The sequence below is a fragment of the Podospora pseudopauciseta genome, chromosome 1, assembly GCF_035222475.1.
Source record: "Podospora pseudopauciseta strain CBS 411.78 chromosome 1, whole genome shotgun sequence".
NCBI classification, from domain to species: Eukaryota; Fungi; Ascomycota; class Sordariomycetes; order Sordariales; family Podosporaceae; genus Podospora; species Podospora pseudopauciseta.
The window spans coordinates 4,902,878-4,920,843 of record NC_085892.1 but is presented as its reverse complement, the minus strand read 5'-3'; the positions used below and the strand labels follow the sequence as shown (position 1 = coordinate 4,920,843).

Here is a 17,966-nt window from a genome sequence, read left to right as displayed (position 1 = left end):
ATACCTCTCTTTATACCCAGTCGGACAAGACCTTCTACATCACAGCTGATATGTGACGAACACTAATGAGAAAGCTCACTTCGTATTTCGTACAACCAAAATATCTTGAAGAGGGCAATCTAGCCTGAATGAATGGCAAGAGGTTTCCCTCCCTTGCAGCTTAGTCGAGTTACCGTCTGGAGCATTCCTGGCGGCCCCACCTCCTCCTTGGACGTGCTTGTGTTTCTTGGTGGGTGATTAGCTGGTAGTATTAAGCTGTCAGACCTTTAAGCTGACCAAAGCTATGTCAATCTGTTATTGTTCTCACCTCACTAACCCTTCCTTCAGTTAATGTTCTTCAAAACAGCTATCAGCCATGACTAACTCATCGTCAACTCCCCCATTCCCACCAAGCCTCCCTTGGCATCCCTAACCACCATCTCACACACAAGACTACTATCGCGCGGCCTCACAGAATCATCTAAACCCCTTTCAGCATGCAAAAACCAAGGCTTCTTTCACCTCAGCCTCTGCCACCACCCCCCAAGGCGCCGCCGCCATCCTCTCTCAATCCTCCTAACCCTACGATCTCGCCGCGACTCTTTTCAGCTTCACCACTCGCGACGAAAAAAGAAATACTCCCTCCAAAAAAAAAGGCCGTCTCATTATGGTAGTTAGTTACAAGCCAGCCGGCAAAGTCGAAACAACCGATCCCATCCACCCACCCAGTCACACACCCAGGTTGTTCAACAATGGCAAAGATGGCCTCTTCCACCCTGCTACCTCTTCTGACTTGCTCTCGGGAGTAACCCCCCATCTCCCCTTGCTAAAAACCTTTTCATATCCACCTGCCATGCCCTCTTGACCATCCTAGTCCAAAAACTTGTAACTTGCCCTCCTCAGCCATCATTTTCACCAATCTCGACGACTTTTTCAACCATGATTAGGCGCCTAACACATACCACCTACTCCTTGCCACAATGAATGGCACAGAGCCCCCCCAACCCCGCTCCCCCCAAAGACCGACTTCAGCAACCGCAACCATCATCCTCTTTAACTCTGCTCGGCGGCCTCGACATAGAATCCACCACTTCCCCGATCCACAGGTAATGGGAATGGGTCCGGCCTCTCACCGGGCAAGCCATCGTCAATCTAGTGAAGATACTCACAAACGGCTACCTCAAACCAGCTAAACACCCTGCCGTGTCACTGTTGGAAGCGACGGGATGAAAAAGCGGTACAGTATCGTGCAGTTTGTCAGGCCGAACAATGATATCTTGATCAAGGCCGTGGATAGATTTGAGTGCGACGGGGACAGGGGTGAATAATACCAGGTAAGTTTAAACCAATACTAAAAAGAACGAGGCGATGAGGACGAGAAGAAGGTTCTTACTGCAGAGGAGTGGATGGTGCAGAGGCCCGTTCAGTTTGGTGATTGACCATGAGGAAACCACTACTACACATACCTTCTTCAAGTTTCTTTCAAGAGACAGTCAACACACCCAGGCAGCACGCACAGCAAAGGATGTCAACTCAAAACAGACAGGAATTGCCTTGCTAGGTCCTATGTGAAAATTGCCTTACTACCCTACATAGAATTCAAAATATTCGATAAAGCTGTCGGCAAGGCCAGGCCGTAAGCAACAACAACCCGGTGGTAGTCGTTGAGAGAAATTCTCTTCTAGTTGAATGGGGAAACGGTGTTGTCGACCTCAGGATCCAGACAAAGTAGACCGGCGGTCCTCTAACCCAGAAACTCCCCACACCTCATCGCTAAAACAATGTCATGACGAAATCGCCTACGAGATCTCCCCAAAGCCAAAAGAAAAAACGCGCAAGCTAGCTGACATGCTGAGCAAGGGCAAGAACTGAAAAGAACTGAAAAGCAAAAGGTCTCGCGTAACCCAGCCAACGCCAACTGGCCTCAATGAGGCGTGAAAGAAAGCAGTTTCACAACTAGAAACGTCAAAGTGTCAAAGCATCAAATAACGCGGGGAGGCAGAAAGATCAAAAAAACGCAAGGAAAAGCAAAAACGCCGTTTTGGTCTTCCCCAGACAAAATTCAAACCAGCTACGCCAATAGAACCCCCAAGTCGATCCATGCTATGTGGGTTTGACCATCCCCAACGAAGATCGGGCCCATATGAAAAGGGTATATATCCTTCACTGATCAGATTGAAGCGAAATGCCCATCGGGCTCGCTGGATGGTTCGTGTAGTCGTCAAAAAGTCCTCAGTCGCTGCTGTGCGAGTATCCCTACATGTCGAGGCTCATCCCCTCAACCAAAAGCCCATTCTCGTGATGGGTGTTACATGAAGTGTCGTAAAAATGATGTTGCTATATCCCACAGATGCCGATGGTGCTGAAAATGAGGGCCGTATGAAAGTGAAGAAACCGCCCGAAGTTGACGCCAAGTCCGTATGATTATTAGTAGAAAAGACAGTAGAGAGGACGTTGAGGCAGCGTCGATGACTCGGTCAAAATGATTTACCGAATGTCGAGCTGAAAGGGTTTGAAGCGACCCCCTATCGTGGCGCAACGCGGGCATTTCCTGCGAGCACCCTGCTCGCCCATCAAGACGTCGACGCATGCCTGGCAAAGACCGCAGATGCACTCGGTACAAGCATAAGATTCCCGCAGTAGCGAGACGCCCTGGCAGGCAGCGCAGTATATCTGCGTGTTCTGGGAGGAAAAGCTGGGCGACGAATCAGACAGGCCCCGAGATTCGATGTGAAAATTATCGCCGCTTTCGCCGCTCTCGACCGACGGGAACGGGTCGGGGCCTTCGTTGTTGTAAGACGGGGGCGTGAGGGCTTGTTGCAAGGGGGACGCTTGGTAGCTCGTGAAAGTATTGTGAGGGAATGGCGGCAGTGATGCACGTGGGATGGATACGGGCGACTGAGGCACCTGGGTCGTCAGGCGTGGGTCGAACATGGAAGGGAATTTCAGACTCACTGGAGTTCTGTCCTCATCGATGTCTTCCGTTGCCGAGGCGGCCGCATCGATCAGATCCTCCCAGCGCTTGCCAAAATCAGCTGTTGGCTCGACCGAAAGGGCTTTTCTGTCGGCACCGCCTGGTTTGAGGAGATCGGGATTCACATCATTTTGAATCCGGCGCAGCCATTCAGCGGCAGCACCCTTGGATTTTCTCCGGTAATGGCTCCGTTTTGAGATGGACTGCTTGCGCGGGCGGTTGGCATCTAGGGGTCTGTGCAGTGGCGGGAGGGTTGAGGATCGGCCTGGGGGAGAGTTGGCCATAATCGAGGGAAGAACCTCGCGACGCCTATTAGGATCAAGACCGGAATACGGCATGCTCGTCACATCTGCATTGGTCAGATGTATGGGTGGCAGTTCGACCGATGTCCTCGGCCTGCCGCCTTCGTGGTCTGAATGCCAGTCCTGTATGAAAGAAATTCCAATCAGCATTTGCGCACTGCATTTCAACAGCGATTCCACTCACCCCTTCAGACTCCCATCCGTGCTCGCTCTTGTAGCTGTGCAGCTGCGCCAGGGCGGCTGCAGCAGGATACATGGCGGCTCCGCCCTGGTACTCATCAGGGTGCCGCGGGGTGCCAGGGGCACTGGAGTCATCTCTACGATAGCCATGCGCCGGTCCTTTGTTCTGGCTCATGTGCACTGGAGCAGAGGTAGGCTGGGCGGTCGTTCGCGGTGGGGTGTTGATCATGAGCAAGAAGCTCTCCTCGGTTGCAGGCAGCTTGGCGATGTAGTGCTCTGGATGCGCTCTTCGAATGTGCTCCTGCATTGAGCGGTATCTCTTCTCCTGCAGTCGGAGGCCTTGTCAGCGCAAGCTGTGGCGGTCGAGATCAGACGGGTCAGACTTACGCCAATGCAGCGCTTTCTGCAACTGGAGCCATCCTGATTGTGAAGCGGGCACACAACCTCATTGTTGGCGTCGGTAATGGAAAAGGACGAAGTAAGAGAAGACCTTGGAGGCATCTTGAGATGCTAACCCCACCATGCGATGTCGAGTGCTCTGGCGGGGGAGGTGCTCTTGGAGGTCGAGTCGATAGGCGATGATAGCGATAGCGACGATAGGCAGCGACAGGCAATTGCGGTGCCGATAAGAAGCTGGGCGGTTAGGGTCGGGGTCGCAGTATGTAATTCAATTGAGCAGTCGAGAAAAAAGACAACCGCGAAGCTTGTTACATTTGGACTTGTCGACGGTAAGCTAGAAAATGAATTGTTTTCTGGAATTGCGCTTTGGGGAAGAAAGAGCTCCAAGCTCCTTCTTGCAGGTGTAACAAGAGGTGTTTCGAAGAATTGGACGGGCGGTGGTGGCAATTCCCCTTGGGGTCTGGGGTGGGAGCAAAGACAATGAATGGATGGAACAGCTCGAAGGGAGAGGGCGGGGATCGAAGCGGGGACCGTCCTTGACATCAAGCAATGGGAGCCAAGCACCTCCCAGACAGGGACAAGCACTAAGGTAAGCATCAGCGAGCAAGCAGTGACACGGTGCCGACATTCTCATTGACGGGTATTGAGCCATGCGCCTAGGTATCTTTGGGGTCTCCCGCTCCGGAAGCAGCTCTTTCTGTCCACGCTGTCTGCTACCTGTTTAGTCCAAGCCTTGCCCACCTGGTTAAAGAGAGACTGCCGTGCTTTGCAAACCCGCTCAACGGCGCCCCGAGCCTGGTGTCTGTACAAGTACCGCTTAGCAGGCCACAGTCTGAACAAGCCACGCCCTACTGTGCCGGGGTAGCATCGCCTCCACGCAATCCCAGAGCTGGAGGTGTGGGATGGATAAGGGAAGAAGAAGACGGGGTCGAACCCGCAGCTGCTGGCGTCACGTCGTCAGGGGGAAATGGACTCTTGCTTCGGGAGTCAGCATGGCAGACAAAAGCCGCCATCACGCTGTACAATTCCATGCAAAATGCGTCAACTCATACTCGTGGTGCAACCGCAAACTGGGATGCCCAGGACTCTTGACCTGGAACCTGGCATCAGAGGCCTCTAGTCTCTCGAGGCGGTCAGGTCAGGTGGTGTCAGGCGCCTCGACGTCTTTCCAAGGTAGGATGGCCAGAACAAGCGGCAGCTGGGATGATGCGAGAGGCGAGCTTCCGCCCACGCAGCGCCTGTTTTCTGGCCAACAAGAAACCGGTTGTCTGAGCTGAGAGCTCCGTGGTCTGCTCTCAACTCATTCAGCTCAGCCTACTCTGTACCAGGCCTGCCTTCCTTGGAGGCTCAAACATCTTCGTATCGGACAGTCGAAGCGCCAGTGGGGGGGAAACGAGAGTTTTGTTTTCTCCATTCGTCGCTGAACCCGACTGACACAGGCTGGTGACGGACTTGACTCGGTTGAACAACGGATGACGGGCCTCCCGGACGCGATCAAGAAGGGGTGGGGTGCCTGTCGAGGAACGAGAAAAAGTGCTCGAGTTTCGACAAGATGAGCACATGCGCCGATATGATTGGATGCCGGGAGGACTCTCCCGAGCTACCCCCCATGCTAGGAAGCTTTCCTGGCAAAGCTCCCAAAAAAAGACGGTAGCAGACAAGAGCTCTGCTCTTTGGGACGGAACGCCGTGCAATAGGACCTGTGCAGCTCTCTAGATCCCGTGCATACTTGGTAGCTATGCTTGTGCCCATCCTACCAAAATAGAACCCCAGGCGCGATAGTGCGCCTGGCTCAAACATAGCGAGTCGCGGTATTTTCATGCATAACCAAACATTGTTTTTCGACATTCGATATCCAAACGACTTTGACTCAACATTAAAACGACCTAAAATGGCAAAGCAGGGATCCCCAGGCGACCCTTGAGCGTTGATTTCGAGGTGGGTCTGCGGGGCAGTGGATCGCCAGACTATTGCGGGGTGGCTCTCTTTTTGCCCCTCTCCTCTTATCAGTTTTATCGATTTGTTATGATAACAAGACCTCTATATCACGATGGTGTTGCTTCAACACACCAGGTGCTTAACCAACAATCTCCGCGATACTCAAGTAACCGGAGTAAGTTGCCCAATGGGGGTGGGCCTTCTGCATGCATAGAGCTCAACAGCCATTGCTTTTCCAAGTCGGAATACAACAGCCAGGTTTTCCATGACAAGCGCAGCTGTTGCCCCTCGAAGCCACCAGAGCCACAGGTCTTGGGTGGCAAGTTGAACACGATGAATTGATCCGAGGAAACGGAGGTGGACTCTTGAGTTTCTTGGCAGGCTAGCCAAACGAACAGAAACGAACCAAACACCCGTCGAAGCAAATCTTAATCGACTCAACGTCACGAGATTGATCTGCAGGTGCATCGCGAGTAACCGCTCGTGAGACACGGCTTCGCTTTTCTCTCGGTGCTCGGCACCCGCCCAGCTGGCTTTTACAGAGTCTCGACCTGACTTGGAAGACTCAAGTTTCATAAATCACAATCAGGAGCTCGAGCTGGCGAGATTGTGTTCTCTCTCCTGAGACCTCCACAAATACTTGAGACGATTCCCACGCTGTTTGATCTTGCTGGCTGGCCAACTGACTTCCTTCAAAGAAGCTTTCCGAGGATGTCATGTTGTGTTTGTCAGCTTGTCAAGTTGTCAGGTTCGGTGTAATGGTTGTACCAGATCACGCTTCAGGCGCGTATTCAACAACCCGTCTTCATCGACTTATCATGGCTATCGTTGGACGATGAGAATGCTCATATTACACCTGCCGGCTGTGTTATCACAGCTCACTCTTACAGGTACACTACTATTCCTTAGGCTACATCGACCACAGCCGCAGTGGTCGGACACATGGACGAAAATTCCCCAGTGAAGGTCGAGTTGGTAGGAGTTTACTTCGCCGTGAGTGGATTTTTATGTTTCACGGTATCACACTTTGCCAGCGTGGACACAGATTCTTATCGAGCGCGTGAAACTGGGGAATAGCTTTTCAGTCGGCCGTCAATTTTGTCCCTGTCTAGCACGACTACAGGTATAGATTCAGACTCTCTGCTTCCGGGTCAAGTTCGCTCCAGAAACATTGGTTATATGGCCCTACCTTGTCGGGTCATAACTGTTGAGCCCGGTTGAGGTCAGGCTCGATGGCCGTCACTATACAACACCTCAACAGCGATGCCACCTTTTTGTTGACCTTTGAACCCAGAAGCTACGAACACAGCCGAGCTGGTCCATCCAAGAGCCCAAAGCCATTCCGAATCCTGCTAGACCCATGGATCACAGGACCGGCCAAAGTCATGCATCCAAAGATAGCTAAAGAAACTCACAGACAGCCACCCTGCATCTTGTCTCTCCTTGAGCTTCCCGAGCCAGATTTGGTCATTATATCCCACCACAGCTCCAAACATTGCAATAAAGCTACCCTCCAGCAGCTCCCAGCCGTTGGTACGAAAACGGTCATCTTAACAACACTAGCCTCAGGAAGCAAAATCAAGAGCTGGAAATACTTTGAGAAGAGTAGAGTCAAAACACTGCCCAAATGGAAACCCCAAGAACCAGGCAGACTTCACATATTGCGATTCCCAACCCCATCCACACCCCCAGGAGAGCCAGGAGAAATAACAGTAGCCTTCCTTCCTCAAAAACACGATATTTTAGGCCTTCAATACGCAATAGGAATCACCTACCGGCCGCCACCAGCCCCATTATACCACCTGCCCCTTCCCCAACGACTCCGGAGTAAATCCCAAACCAGTTTGAGAACCCCCCTATCTCCAGTCTCAGTCCAGCAACAACCGCAGCAACATCCCTTACCACCCCCAGACGACAGACCCATCAGCATCCTCTACGTCCCTCACGGAATCCCCTACCCAACAATCCACACCTACATAACCAACCACCTAATTTCCGAAGCCGCCCTCCCACTGACCGTCCTCCTCCACCCATTCAACAACACCCACCACCGCGGGACCATCCCATCAGGAATCGAAATAGCAATCAAAATAGCCGCCAAAGTCTGGATTGGCGCCCACGACGGCGACCTAGTCCTTCGCGGCCTCATCAACAGGCTGTTGTTTTCCAGAAGAAGAAAAATCCCCAAGCAGTACACCAAGGACGACATCCATCAGCTTCTCGCAACAAAAGAAGAAGAGAATGCAACAACAACAAACAAGACAGCTGTCCTTGTCCTTGAACCCGGCGAGAAGACCACCCTTCACAGCACGACGAGCAAGCCTGGTGGTGGTGTTGTCATGGGGGCGATCACCGACCGAGGGGAACTGCAGGATGAGCAGCAGGGAGGCCATGATCACGGCGATGCTGAGAGTACTAAGGGTCAGGACGACAACAACAACAACAACAACAACAACAACAACAACAACAACAACAACAACAACAAGACTGCCAAGGATAATGTTGGCTCATCAAGTTCCGGGAAAACCCCAGCAACAGCAGCAGCAGGGATATCCATCCCCTCGTTGGAAAAGTGCAATTGGCGTTCCAACTTGGAGTTGTTTCTCAAAAAGGAAGAGGTTCATCACGAGGGAGGGTGCTAGCTTGAAGAGCCCTAATACCTAGACTATGGTTGTCAACAATGAATTGGCTACACCTCAATGACTAATGTGTCTTGAGTGACTCATCTACTCGCTCGCTCTGCCTGTTATGCTCATGAAACAACAAACCCAAACGGTATGATCAACCACCTTTGCCCATTATTGAATAAAATGATCTGTGGAAAAAAACAGTCGTTTTTTTTATTTAAAAAAAAAAAGAAAAAGAAAAAAAAGCCCAAAAATCGAGCAACGACACGCCATGCCTCAAAACTAGACACACAGATTAAAAACCCCCATCTCACTATGTCAAATCACCCCCATCATATCATCTACCTCAACTGCCTCAATATCTCCGTCAAAAAATCCTCAAAGCTCAACGTAATATACCCATCCCGATCCTCATCATACTTCTTAAACACATCCGTCATCCTCTTCAGGCTAATACAAGCCTGCACAAACAAGTCAAAGCTCATCACCCCCTCCCCCCTCTTGTCATACGTCTTGAACAGAACCTTGATGAACTGGTCGCTGAGGCGGTACCTAAACGCCACCAGTGCGCCCTTGAACTCCTCCAGGGAAATGTTCCCCGACCGGTCCGTGTCGAACCGGTCAAAAAGCGTGCGCCACGAGGCGAGGAAGGACCACAGCCCGCAAAACTCCTCAAATCCGATGGTGCCTGACCGGTCAGAGTCGAACATGCGGATCATCATGCGGACGGTTTGGGGGTCGAAGGCGGTCCAATCGCCGTTGACGAGGGCGGCCGAGAGCTCCTTTTCCGAGAGTTGACCGGTGCCTTTGATTTGTTAGCTTGGTTAGAAAGGAAAGGACCATGGCGCGAAGTTTACCATCCTTGTCGACGGCCCGGAAGAGAGGGAGCAAGGTTGGGTCAGCGGCGCCATCGCGCGGGGCGGGACTCGGGGGTGGGCGGGAGCTGGCAGGGGGACGGGTCTGCTGAACCGGGCGTCCCTGGGTAGCTGTCGGAGGGGGGCTCATGCCGCCGTATCGGTCCGGAGGCGGGGCGTGTCGTGGGGACAACCGGCCGGTCTGGTCGTAGCGGTCGTAGTGTGAGGTTTTGTGCTCGATCGGGCGAGGCGGGGGTGGCTTGTTCTCGTATCGGGAGGATGGAGGGGGGGCCTGTCCAGTGGGCGACCTTGGTCCTTTCTGATACGAAGGGGGGACGGCCGGTTAGCTTCTTGCAGAACGATGGATTAGAGAATGGCAGTTCTCACTTGTTCTGGCTCCGCAAACCTGAGGAAAGCAAACGCGGCGTGTTAGCAAAACGATACGATCATCAGGTAGTGGTGGCGATGTGGTGTTGGAGGGGGAGTAAAGTGCCAAATATGGTGGGGTTCCATCCCCCCTGGCGCAAGCGCAAAAGCAAGAAGCCACAGGAGAGAGCGTTGATAACGGAGGTTTTGGGCTTGCGCGTTTCTCATGCATGCGACAGTACTCACCTGGGCAGCTCATCTGGGTTGTAGGATCTGTTGTAGGCCATCTTTGCAAGGAGGTGGTGGTTTGCGACTCGAAAAACAAGATCGTCGCTGGTAGTTCTCCTGAGGTGTGTCAGGTTTGAGGGTTGGACGGTGGGGAGGCTACAGTTGGAGGTCTTTGCGAGGGGTTAAGTAGTGCAATGTTTTTTGGTACTGCGCCAGGCGTGCAGGGTGCTCAGCCTCAGATAGGTATGTCTGGGAAAACAAGGCTTTCTTCCTTTTTCTTCAGGGAAGCGCGAAAAAAGTTGGGAGACGACAGGTTGATATTACTTTTAGCTGCCCCTTATTCGACGCCGAGCACGGCGGCTTGCGTCTTGTCCACCAGGTGCTGGAGCGGTGCCCGATGCTGCGAGATGGTAGTGGGGATTTTACGGTAATTGTATCCATGAAATGTAATCATGGGAATCCGTCCCCTTGGCGCCGGAAAAAAGCCACTCAGTGACGTTTCGTCGGTGCCGGTTCCGGTGGTGCAGTTCCTGCCCAGGCCGATTTCCTAGACACTGGTGACTCGGACGCTTTGACGAGATGACTATTATTTATAAGATTTTGAACTAGCAAGGAGATTATATCCATGTTATCTTGAAGCCTGATCCTTTCTCTTATCTGTATCAACCTAATCTACCGAAATGGTCCAGTTGACCATCAAATTCCAGAAGCGTGACAAGGGTCCATCACAGGGGCTCGCTCCTGGTGGGGTCATCTTCAACTTTAGGATCTGAGAGGTGGAGCGCCTTCGTTGCCGTTTTCCCCCCAGTTTTTTCGAGAAGGCTTGCTGCCGCAAATCCGGACTAGTCTGGGTTTCAGCATTACCGCTGGCGAGTTTAACAACTGCAGCCTCTTTCCTCCTTCTCAGTCTCTGTCAGAGTCACCTTCTCGAGGTTTTTAAAGAAGTAAACCAAACCAAGAGGCCGTCACGAGTCAGAGCAATAGGCCGTGGTACATGAGTAATGGCAGGCGGCATATGGTTGGGGTGACACTTGATCAATATCATATGAGAGAAACAGCACAACTCTAAAGCCCAACTTGGGTGCCTGACGAGATAATACACAGATTTGTAGAATATACATATGTTGAGATCTCCAATGAGGCGATACGCCGGCTGAAGCACGCTTGTTGGAGCTCCCGCAGCGGATAGTCCCACAAGCTGGATGGGATCCTCCACCTTTTCGCTGGCGCTGGAATTTGACCGCAACTGTCCCTACCTTATGTAATACCTGCCCTGAATAGCACTTTCCACGCCGGCTTTAATAGTACGGCCGTTGCAGTTGTTGGGCTCGGTCTGTGTGTTGAGGCGCTCATGCACTTCGCTTAACCCCGTGAAGAGAACATCAAACCAAGAAGAGCTCATATCATCCCTACTGCGTATACGCGCCTAGCAAGAAGGATCCGAACTCACACTACTCCGTGTTCGCTGTCAACATGCCAGCCGAAGCCGAAGCCGAAGCCGATGAGTTTTGGCTGTTTGGATACGGGTAAGCTTTTATACACTCCCCTCTGGAAAGAGGGAAATGAGAAAACAAATCAAGACTTTTTATGCTGTCAGAAACACACGAGGCTAAATAATCACCACAGGAGTTTGATCTGGAAACCGCCGCCGCACTTTGGTACTCTCCCCATTACCACCTACCTGCCTGGTCCTTAGCCCAACATCACGTACCGATCGATAAATCGATACCGAGAACCCCATTCTCTGGTTCCGGCATCCAAGACGGCAGCTAATTTGAGCCAAGACAGGAGAATCCCAGGCTGGGTGACAGGCTATGTGAGACGGTTCTGGCAAGTACGTGTGTGTCTGTGCCTGTGTCTGTGTCTCTGTGTGTGTGTGCCGATGTTTGTCGTGCATGTGTTCTGCGTCGCCCATGTCGTTGCCCTTGCAACCCTCCCGTGCTCCCGAGCCTCCCCCTGAGCCCTTTTCTTCCTCTCTCCTTTCCCTTCCCGCCCCCGTACCCATCACCCATCCCCCCACAGCTCGGACCACCATTGACGACATATCTCCTACCAACTACGTATCTGCCTTTCCCAACATAATAGCTAACCATCGCTTATAGGCAAGGTACATTTCTTCCTCCCATCCATTCCACCTTAGCCTCAACCCGAAACCGAAGCGTTGGCCATAGCTTCCGTGTTGTTGTCCTCGCTTCTGCCAACTCTTTCTTTCACGTTGTTGTTTATCTCCCAGGGGCCAAACATGCCGGGCCAGATTAACGAACAAACTGGGGAGGGAGGACCTGATGGCAGGCAGGCTGTGTGCCAAATCAACGTCATCGCATCCAATCCCTTCCCATTGACTTGACGCAAGCCTGGCCAGCCCACCGGGCCCCCCTCTTACTCCTGTTGTTTCCCATTCAGCCTCCCTTCTTCCTTTGCTGTCGTTTCCCTCTTCAAGCTCCATCCCCGACCAAGCAGACCTCACTAACCATCATCCTCTCCGCTTGCCCTTCCAACAGCGAAGACCACCGTGGCACCCCCGAAGCCCCAGGACGAGTCGTGACTCTCATCTCGCGCTCGTACTGGGAGCAGCTGACCGACCACCATGACTCGGCCCCCGAGAAAGTCTGGGGCGTCGCCTACCGCATCATCCCCGAGCGCGTCGCCGAGGTGAAGGACTATCTCGACATTCGCGAGATAAACGGCTATACAATCCACTACACCCCCTTCCACCCAGCACCCAGCATCGACAACAACACCAACGATCCGCTGACTGCCCTGCCCGGGAAACTGCCGATCCAAACGCTGGTTTACATCGGCACGCCAGACAACGAGCAGTTCGTCGGCCCGCAGGACCCCCAGAAGCTAGCCGAGCACATCTACCACAGCGAGGGGCCATCGGGGCTGAACCGTGATTACTTATGGGGTCTGGAAAAGGCCCTCGATGAACTCAGTCCGGAAAGCGGTGACGAGCACGTCACCGACCTGTCGAATCGGGTTCGAGCGGTGGCGGCGGCAGCGGCGGCGGAAGGGAAAGGAGAGGTGGTGGTGAGCCAGACTGACAGAAAAAACCAAATCCTGCGTGCGCAATCTCCTGTCACTGTCAGTCTGGACGGTTCTTCTTCTTTGGAGCATCAACATGAGCATCATCATCATCATCAACAACAACAACAACATCACGAGTTCTAAAAGGTCAGCAGCATAGACGAGCAAGAAGAGACAGAAAAGACTTCGTGATGGTCGAAGTAAACAGACAAACAGACGCGCACACTCAGAAATCAAAAAGGAGAGAGAAAATTGAAAACACAAGAAAAAAACCACAGCTACGAGTTTTCTGTTTCTTTTTTTTTTCTCCTTTTCATTCCCTCCACCAATTCATGGTTTTTTTTTTCTAATTCCCCCCCTTGATGCTTTCTCGTTCCCCTGAGCAATACAGGCAGCATATTCCACCTGTCCCACCTCTTCCTTTTTCACAACCTCCTCACCCCCACCCAGACAGCCCAGCCACCCCTCTGTTTCTCATGTCGCACATGAGACAAGAAACAACCGCGGCATTGTTGAACAAAAGGGAGCCCATGACATAACCCATTCTCCCCTTGATTCATAACACACCCTTTATCTGCATCCCTCCTCCCCCCCAATTCCCAACCCAACTCCGACAGCCGTTTCGTCGTCAGCCATAATCCCACACAAACACACACACACACACACACACACACACACACACACACACACAAAACAATAGCATCACACACACACATGATATCCCTACTTTTGAGAAAGAAGAAACAAACAAAACAGGACATATCAAAAAACAACAGAAAAAATGCATTAAAGACTAAGCAAACAAGACAAAAAATAAAACAGAAACACGACCAGAAATTTCTCAGAAGCCACCACCACCACCACATATACCACAGGTAAATGGGTGGTAAAATCCCTGTTTTGCTTCTGGGCTGACAAATAGTAATTGGACGGGGAGACGGAGCCAACAAAGCCCAGTGGCTGTTGTCTAGGTAGCCGTCCGACTAAACCGAAGAAATGTCGATCATAACATGAGAAAGACAAAAAAAAAACGTATCGGAAAAGGGATCGAGCGGGGTATATGTGGTGGTTCTCAAAGAGCAGCAAAAACCCCTGATCGTACAGAAAACTCGAACGGGTCGTGTGTTGTTTTGGGTATCGGTTCTTAAAGTCATTTCTTTTAGAAGAAGCTGTTAGGAGGAAGAGAACCACGGTGGTCTGGTTGACGAAATTCCTAGTATCCTTGACCTGGGTTAGGCTGCTGCTGCTGGTGCGGCTGGCCTTGCTGGGAGGGATCAGGGTATCCGTATGGCTGTTGCCAGGCTAAGGAAAGGAACTGTTAGTGACAGTGCTCCCTCTTGTTCTTTTTCGTATCGTCTTACTTTGGGGAGGGGCAGCGTAGCCTGCCGGAACGGCCTGGGAGTATCCGCGTCCATAAGGCTGGGCATAGACGTTGGGTGGCATTCCGTACGGTTGCGGGGCGCCGTATGCCATGGGCATCGGAGAACCTCCCATCTGGACGGCTCCGTATCCACCACGGCCGAAGCCAGGAGGACCTCCTCGTCCGCCGCCTCTGGGACCAGTGTCCGAGGCCTTGTCAACACGGATCTGACGGCCGTCGAATCTGGAGAAGGGTCAGAAAACTGCAAGGTCAAAGGGGGGGGGGTCGTCTGGGGGACAAAAGTACTCGATGTTGTTCATCGCAGAGATGGCTTTCTGGGCATCGTCTGGGTTGGTGTATCTGACGAAACCGAAGCCTCTACTACGGCCAGTGTCGCGATCTTTGACAACAACCTAGAAGAGGAGAGGTTAGAGACCAGAGTCTTCGCGGTGTTCCTGACCTTACCAAGCACCAACGCCCAAGGGCGATGGTAACAAGGAGCAAGAGCCGCACCAAATGAAAGTGCACCACGACATACTGCTTCTTCCACCACGCCAAACTCCTCAAACTTTTGCCTCAGAGTGGCCTCCTCGGTGTGCCATGCGAGGCCGCTGTTTTCTCTGTTAGCCAGTCGCCTGCCGCGTGTGGGGAAGGAGGCAGAATCTGCACCCCATTGGACTTCTTGTCTTACCCAATAAACAACTTGGACATGCTGTCGGATTTCTTGTTTGCGTCGGCTACACTGGAAGGGAAAGTTTCTTTCGATCTAACTAGTGTATAGTAGACACTAGTGCTCTTTCAGATCAAGTCGAGTCTCCCGTTGTCGGAGCAAATGCGACTCTTGACGAGGAAGAGAAAGTCGAAGGTTGCTTGGAAGAAAAGAGCGGGGGGCCAGGGGCTAAGTAGCACTGGGTTGATGGGTGCTGCTGTTTGCCTCTGAACAGTGTGGGTGAGAAAAGAAACGCTCCGAGACTGGGTGACTGCCCTTCTTAACCGGCCAGGTGTCGGAGGTGAAAGTCGAGAGTCGAGTGGCTCGATGATTTCAGCCGGACAAAGCAGTCTGTTTTCGATAAAATCAAGCGTTTGGTTCCTCAAGCGAGACTGGGAGGATGGTAAGGGGAAGGGGCGACCAGTGGCTCAGGGAACGGTGGGGTGTTAGCGAAGCTGTGTTATGTGGTATGGGTCAAGGGTTCTCCAAAGATGTTCTGTGGTGCCGGTTGGTTGGTGGGAGAGAGATGGGCACTCGGGGGGATGAAGGACCAGAGCCGCTGGCAGGCACTTGATGCTACCCGTCTTATATGCCAGTACAGCGGGCTACCTATTCCTGGGGAAGGGCCCGAATACCGCTTCTGCCTTGGCCGCATTTTGGTCCATGAGACAGGGCCGTTGTCGTGAGCCGACGTCGGTCGCTCCCGTGCAGTACCTTGCTTCTGCTGCCCCGGTTGATGTCCTGCCAGGCATAATCATGAGAGCATGGTTATGTTCCCAGACAAGCATCAAACATACCAAAGGGACCGCAACCCCAGGACAGCGTTCGCTACGGGTGCCTGTGGCATGGAGGAGTTGTGTAACATGTGTCGTTTGCCACAGAAGATCTGTATAAAGATCCAAACACTCCATACGAATACGCCCTGGCTCCCCGTAGCTACCCATGAGTCCAGGGAGTTCAAGGCTAGGATTGGTCAGAGGACAGTCGTGAGATCCTTGATCAGCGTATTTCAGATCAGAGGACTGCTAAACCCCACCTTACTGCCACTGATGATGACCCCTGGCAGTTTTGCAACTACTAGCTCACTACAGACCCTGGCCTTGGTTTTCTGTACTATGAAGGGAAACTGCCTTGGTTTCGTCACCCTGGCTATTCCTGCTCGCTGGGGTCTAGGCATCTTGCCTTGCCCAGAGATGATGTGCCCAGAAAGGTTGTTTCTAGCTCGTGATCCAGGTTTTCTCCGATGGTGATATCGCAAGCCCGACCTCGTCCTAGCTGCCCGTGGATGTGTCGACGAAGGCATTGGTGGTGATTTTGCCGGCATTAGCAAATATGCGACTGTATTATGCATCTCCCCTCCCACTCATTTTTGGTTGCCCGAGTGGAAGCAGAATATGGACCTTCACGTCAAGGCCCCAGTTTCCCATGAACAACGCCAGAGGCAGCAAACGGGTGCTGGAAACATATCCAGAAACCCCTGTCATTTGGATCGTGGCCCTGTGGACAGGAATCGATGGCAAGAAACAGCCCTGGAAACCCACAAAACCCTTGCTGCGTTTGGTGTAGCGTGCGCCTAGTACCTAGAAACCGTTTGGCGCTCGCTTTTACCCTCGGCCTGTCCCCAGACCCGCTCCTCTGTGGTGAGCGAAGTGCTCCTGAAGTTCTCCTGGAGAAGGGGGCCAAACCGGTCACCTCCGAAAACAAATTTTCAGGGCCACCGTGATGCATTCGATACAACTCCATGTGCATGTCTCCATCTTCTGTGCACAGCACTCAAATCCTAATAGAGACTCCCAGAGCCAGGATCGGCTAGGGTGCAACGAGTCGTCCAGAGAAGGAAAGTGGATATCAGTATGAAACATGGTTGAATGACCCATCAAGATGCGAAACTTCACAGCATTTCGATCGGAGTGCAACCTCAACATGACATGAAACCCTTTGTCGACCCCTCGATGGCCGCCTTCAGATGAGTTGCTCAAGCTTCACGACGACCGCGTTCTTGTGCCCACGTGCCTTTCGCGGCGGCTACCACCTGACAAGAAGATAGTTTGCGGGCGATCCAGCTTCCAGAAATTTTATCCCTCCAGTCGATCTTGACTTGCAGAGGCCAAACTAACCACACCACAGCAAATCGGGTAAACGGGTCAGTCGACTGCCGCGAAGCAAGGTACCTGGACGATAACAGGGCCTCTCCAACTCCCACAGTAAAGGCGAGCATAACGCAGAGGACTCGACGGCCGGTCCTCATACCCTTCCTGACCTCTGTGTATGCGTGTAGTCTCGGAGCGAAGGAGATATATGATGCGTATCGAATGTTCCGCTGGTCCAGGCTTGGCAATGGCACCTCGTGCTGGGCATTGAAGCCATGATGCGACCGCCTCAAGCGCTGCTATAGGATGTATGTCAATAGCGGGTGAACAGTACCGTAGCTTGGTCCATCCTGTGTGTCGATCATTCTATTGACCACGAGGTGCCATCCAGGTCAAAGCCGTTGACCCAAGCTCCTAAGCCCCCAAGCTCCCCAAGCTCCCAAGCTCTCGGGTGAGAGCTTCCATCGCGGGGCAGCGGCATCATAGCTTCTTGCATGGGGTAATGGGCAAAACCGAACCCAGGTTGCGAGGATCGACCCATGTCGATTGAAACACATTGCAACTCATGACTGTTGTAAGCGCATATATAGTCTGCACGGGTCTCGACAAGCCGCCGCCGTGTGTGGGTGTGCTGGTACGTCAAGATAAAGATGCCCCGGACCCGCCACCGGCTGGGTTTGGTGAATCACGGAGCCGGATGGTCCCTGCAAGTGAACTAAACAGGGAAGGCGAGACATCAAACGGTCGTCCCACTTCGGCGAGGCTTCCCACTGGCTGTTCACTGAGATGCATATTCTGGACTTGGCATGGGTTCTAACTGCATGGTTCATCTCGAGAGCGCTCGGTCTTGACTCTCCATGGTTCCTCAATTTCCCGGCCGGTGTCAGTATTGGATCCGGGACGAAGGGATGCCTGGCCGTCAACCACCGGGCA

General features: G+C 52.6%; 5 protein-coding genes across 5 annotated transcripts; 2 read left to right on the top strand and 3 right to left on the bottom strand.

Moving 5' to 3' along the window:
- Window positions 1-1,455: 1,455 nt before the first annotated feature.
- Window positions 1,456-5,464, bottom strand: QC763_113590 (uncharacterized protein). The gene is made up of 4 exons (XM_062907941.1): window positions 3,823-5,464; window positions 3,440-3,760; window positions 2,935-3,378; window positions 1,456-2,877 (listed from the first exon to the last, which is right to left on the bottom strand). The coding sequence occupies exons 1-4, from the start codon at window positions 3,934-3,936 to the stop codon at window positions 2,467-2,469; spliced, it is 1,290 nt and encodes a 429-aa protein (XP_062770935.1). The 5' UTR covers window positions 3,937-5,464; the 3' UTR covers window positions 1,456-2,466.
- A 148-nt stretch (window positions 5,465-5,612) lies between these two features.
- Window positions 5,613-8,414, top strand: QC763_113598 (uncharacterized protein; the record flags this gene model as incomplete). Its single annotated transcript, XM_062907942.1, has 2 exons — window positions 5,613-6,765; window positions 7,194-8,414. Exons 1-2 carry the CDS (start codon window positions 6,715-6,717, stop codon window positions 8,412-8,414), a joined length of 1,272 nt encoding a protein of 423 aa, XP_062770934.1. The 5' UTR covers window positions 5,613-6,714.
- A 134-nt stretch (window positions 8,415-8,548) lies between these two features.
- On the bottom strand, window positions 8,549-10,771 carry QC763_113600 (uncharacterized protein). Its single transcript, XM_062907943.1, is given in 5 exon segments — window positions 8,549-8,631; window positions 8,643-9,204; window positions 9,257-9,572; window positions 9,641-9,659; window positions 9,866-10,771. The coding sequence occupies 4 exon segments, from the start codon at window positions 9,904-9,906 to the stop codon at window positions 8,741-8,743; spliced, it is 840 nt and encodes a 279-aa protein (XP_062770933.1). The 5' UTR covers window positions 9,907-10,771; the 3' UTR covers window positions 8,549-8,631; window positions 8,643-8,740.
- A 1,318-nt stretch (window positions 10,772-12,089) lies between these two features.
- QC763_113610 (uncharacterized protein) lies at window positions 12,090-13,018 on the top strand (the record flags this gene model as incomplete). The annotated part of the gene is made up of 2 exons (XM_062907944.1): window positions 12,090-12,146; window positions 12,308-13,018. The coding sequence occupies 2 exons, from the start codon at window positions 12,090-12,092 to the stop codon at window positions 13,016-13,018; spliced, it is 768 nt and encodes a 255-aa protein (XP_062770932.1).
- A 327-nt stretch (window positions 13,019-13,345) lies between these two features.
- On the bottom strand, window positions 13,346-17,694 carry QC763_113615 (uncharacterized protein). The gene is given in 7 exon segments (XM_062907945.1): window positions 13,346-13,516; window positions 13,547-14,176; window positions 14,236-14,477; window positions 14,541-14,647; window positions 14,773-14,845; window positions 14,926-17,447; window positions 17,465-17,694. 5 exon segments carry the CDS (start codon window positions 14,943-14,945, stop codon window positions 14,088-14,090), a joined length of 531 nt encoding a protein of 176 aa, XP_062770931.1. The 5' UTR covers window positions 14,946-17,447; window positions 17,465-17,694; the 3' UTR covers window positions 13,346-13,516; window positions 13,547-14,087.
- Window positions 17,695-17,966: the final 272 nt, after the last annotated feature.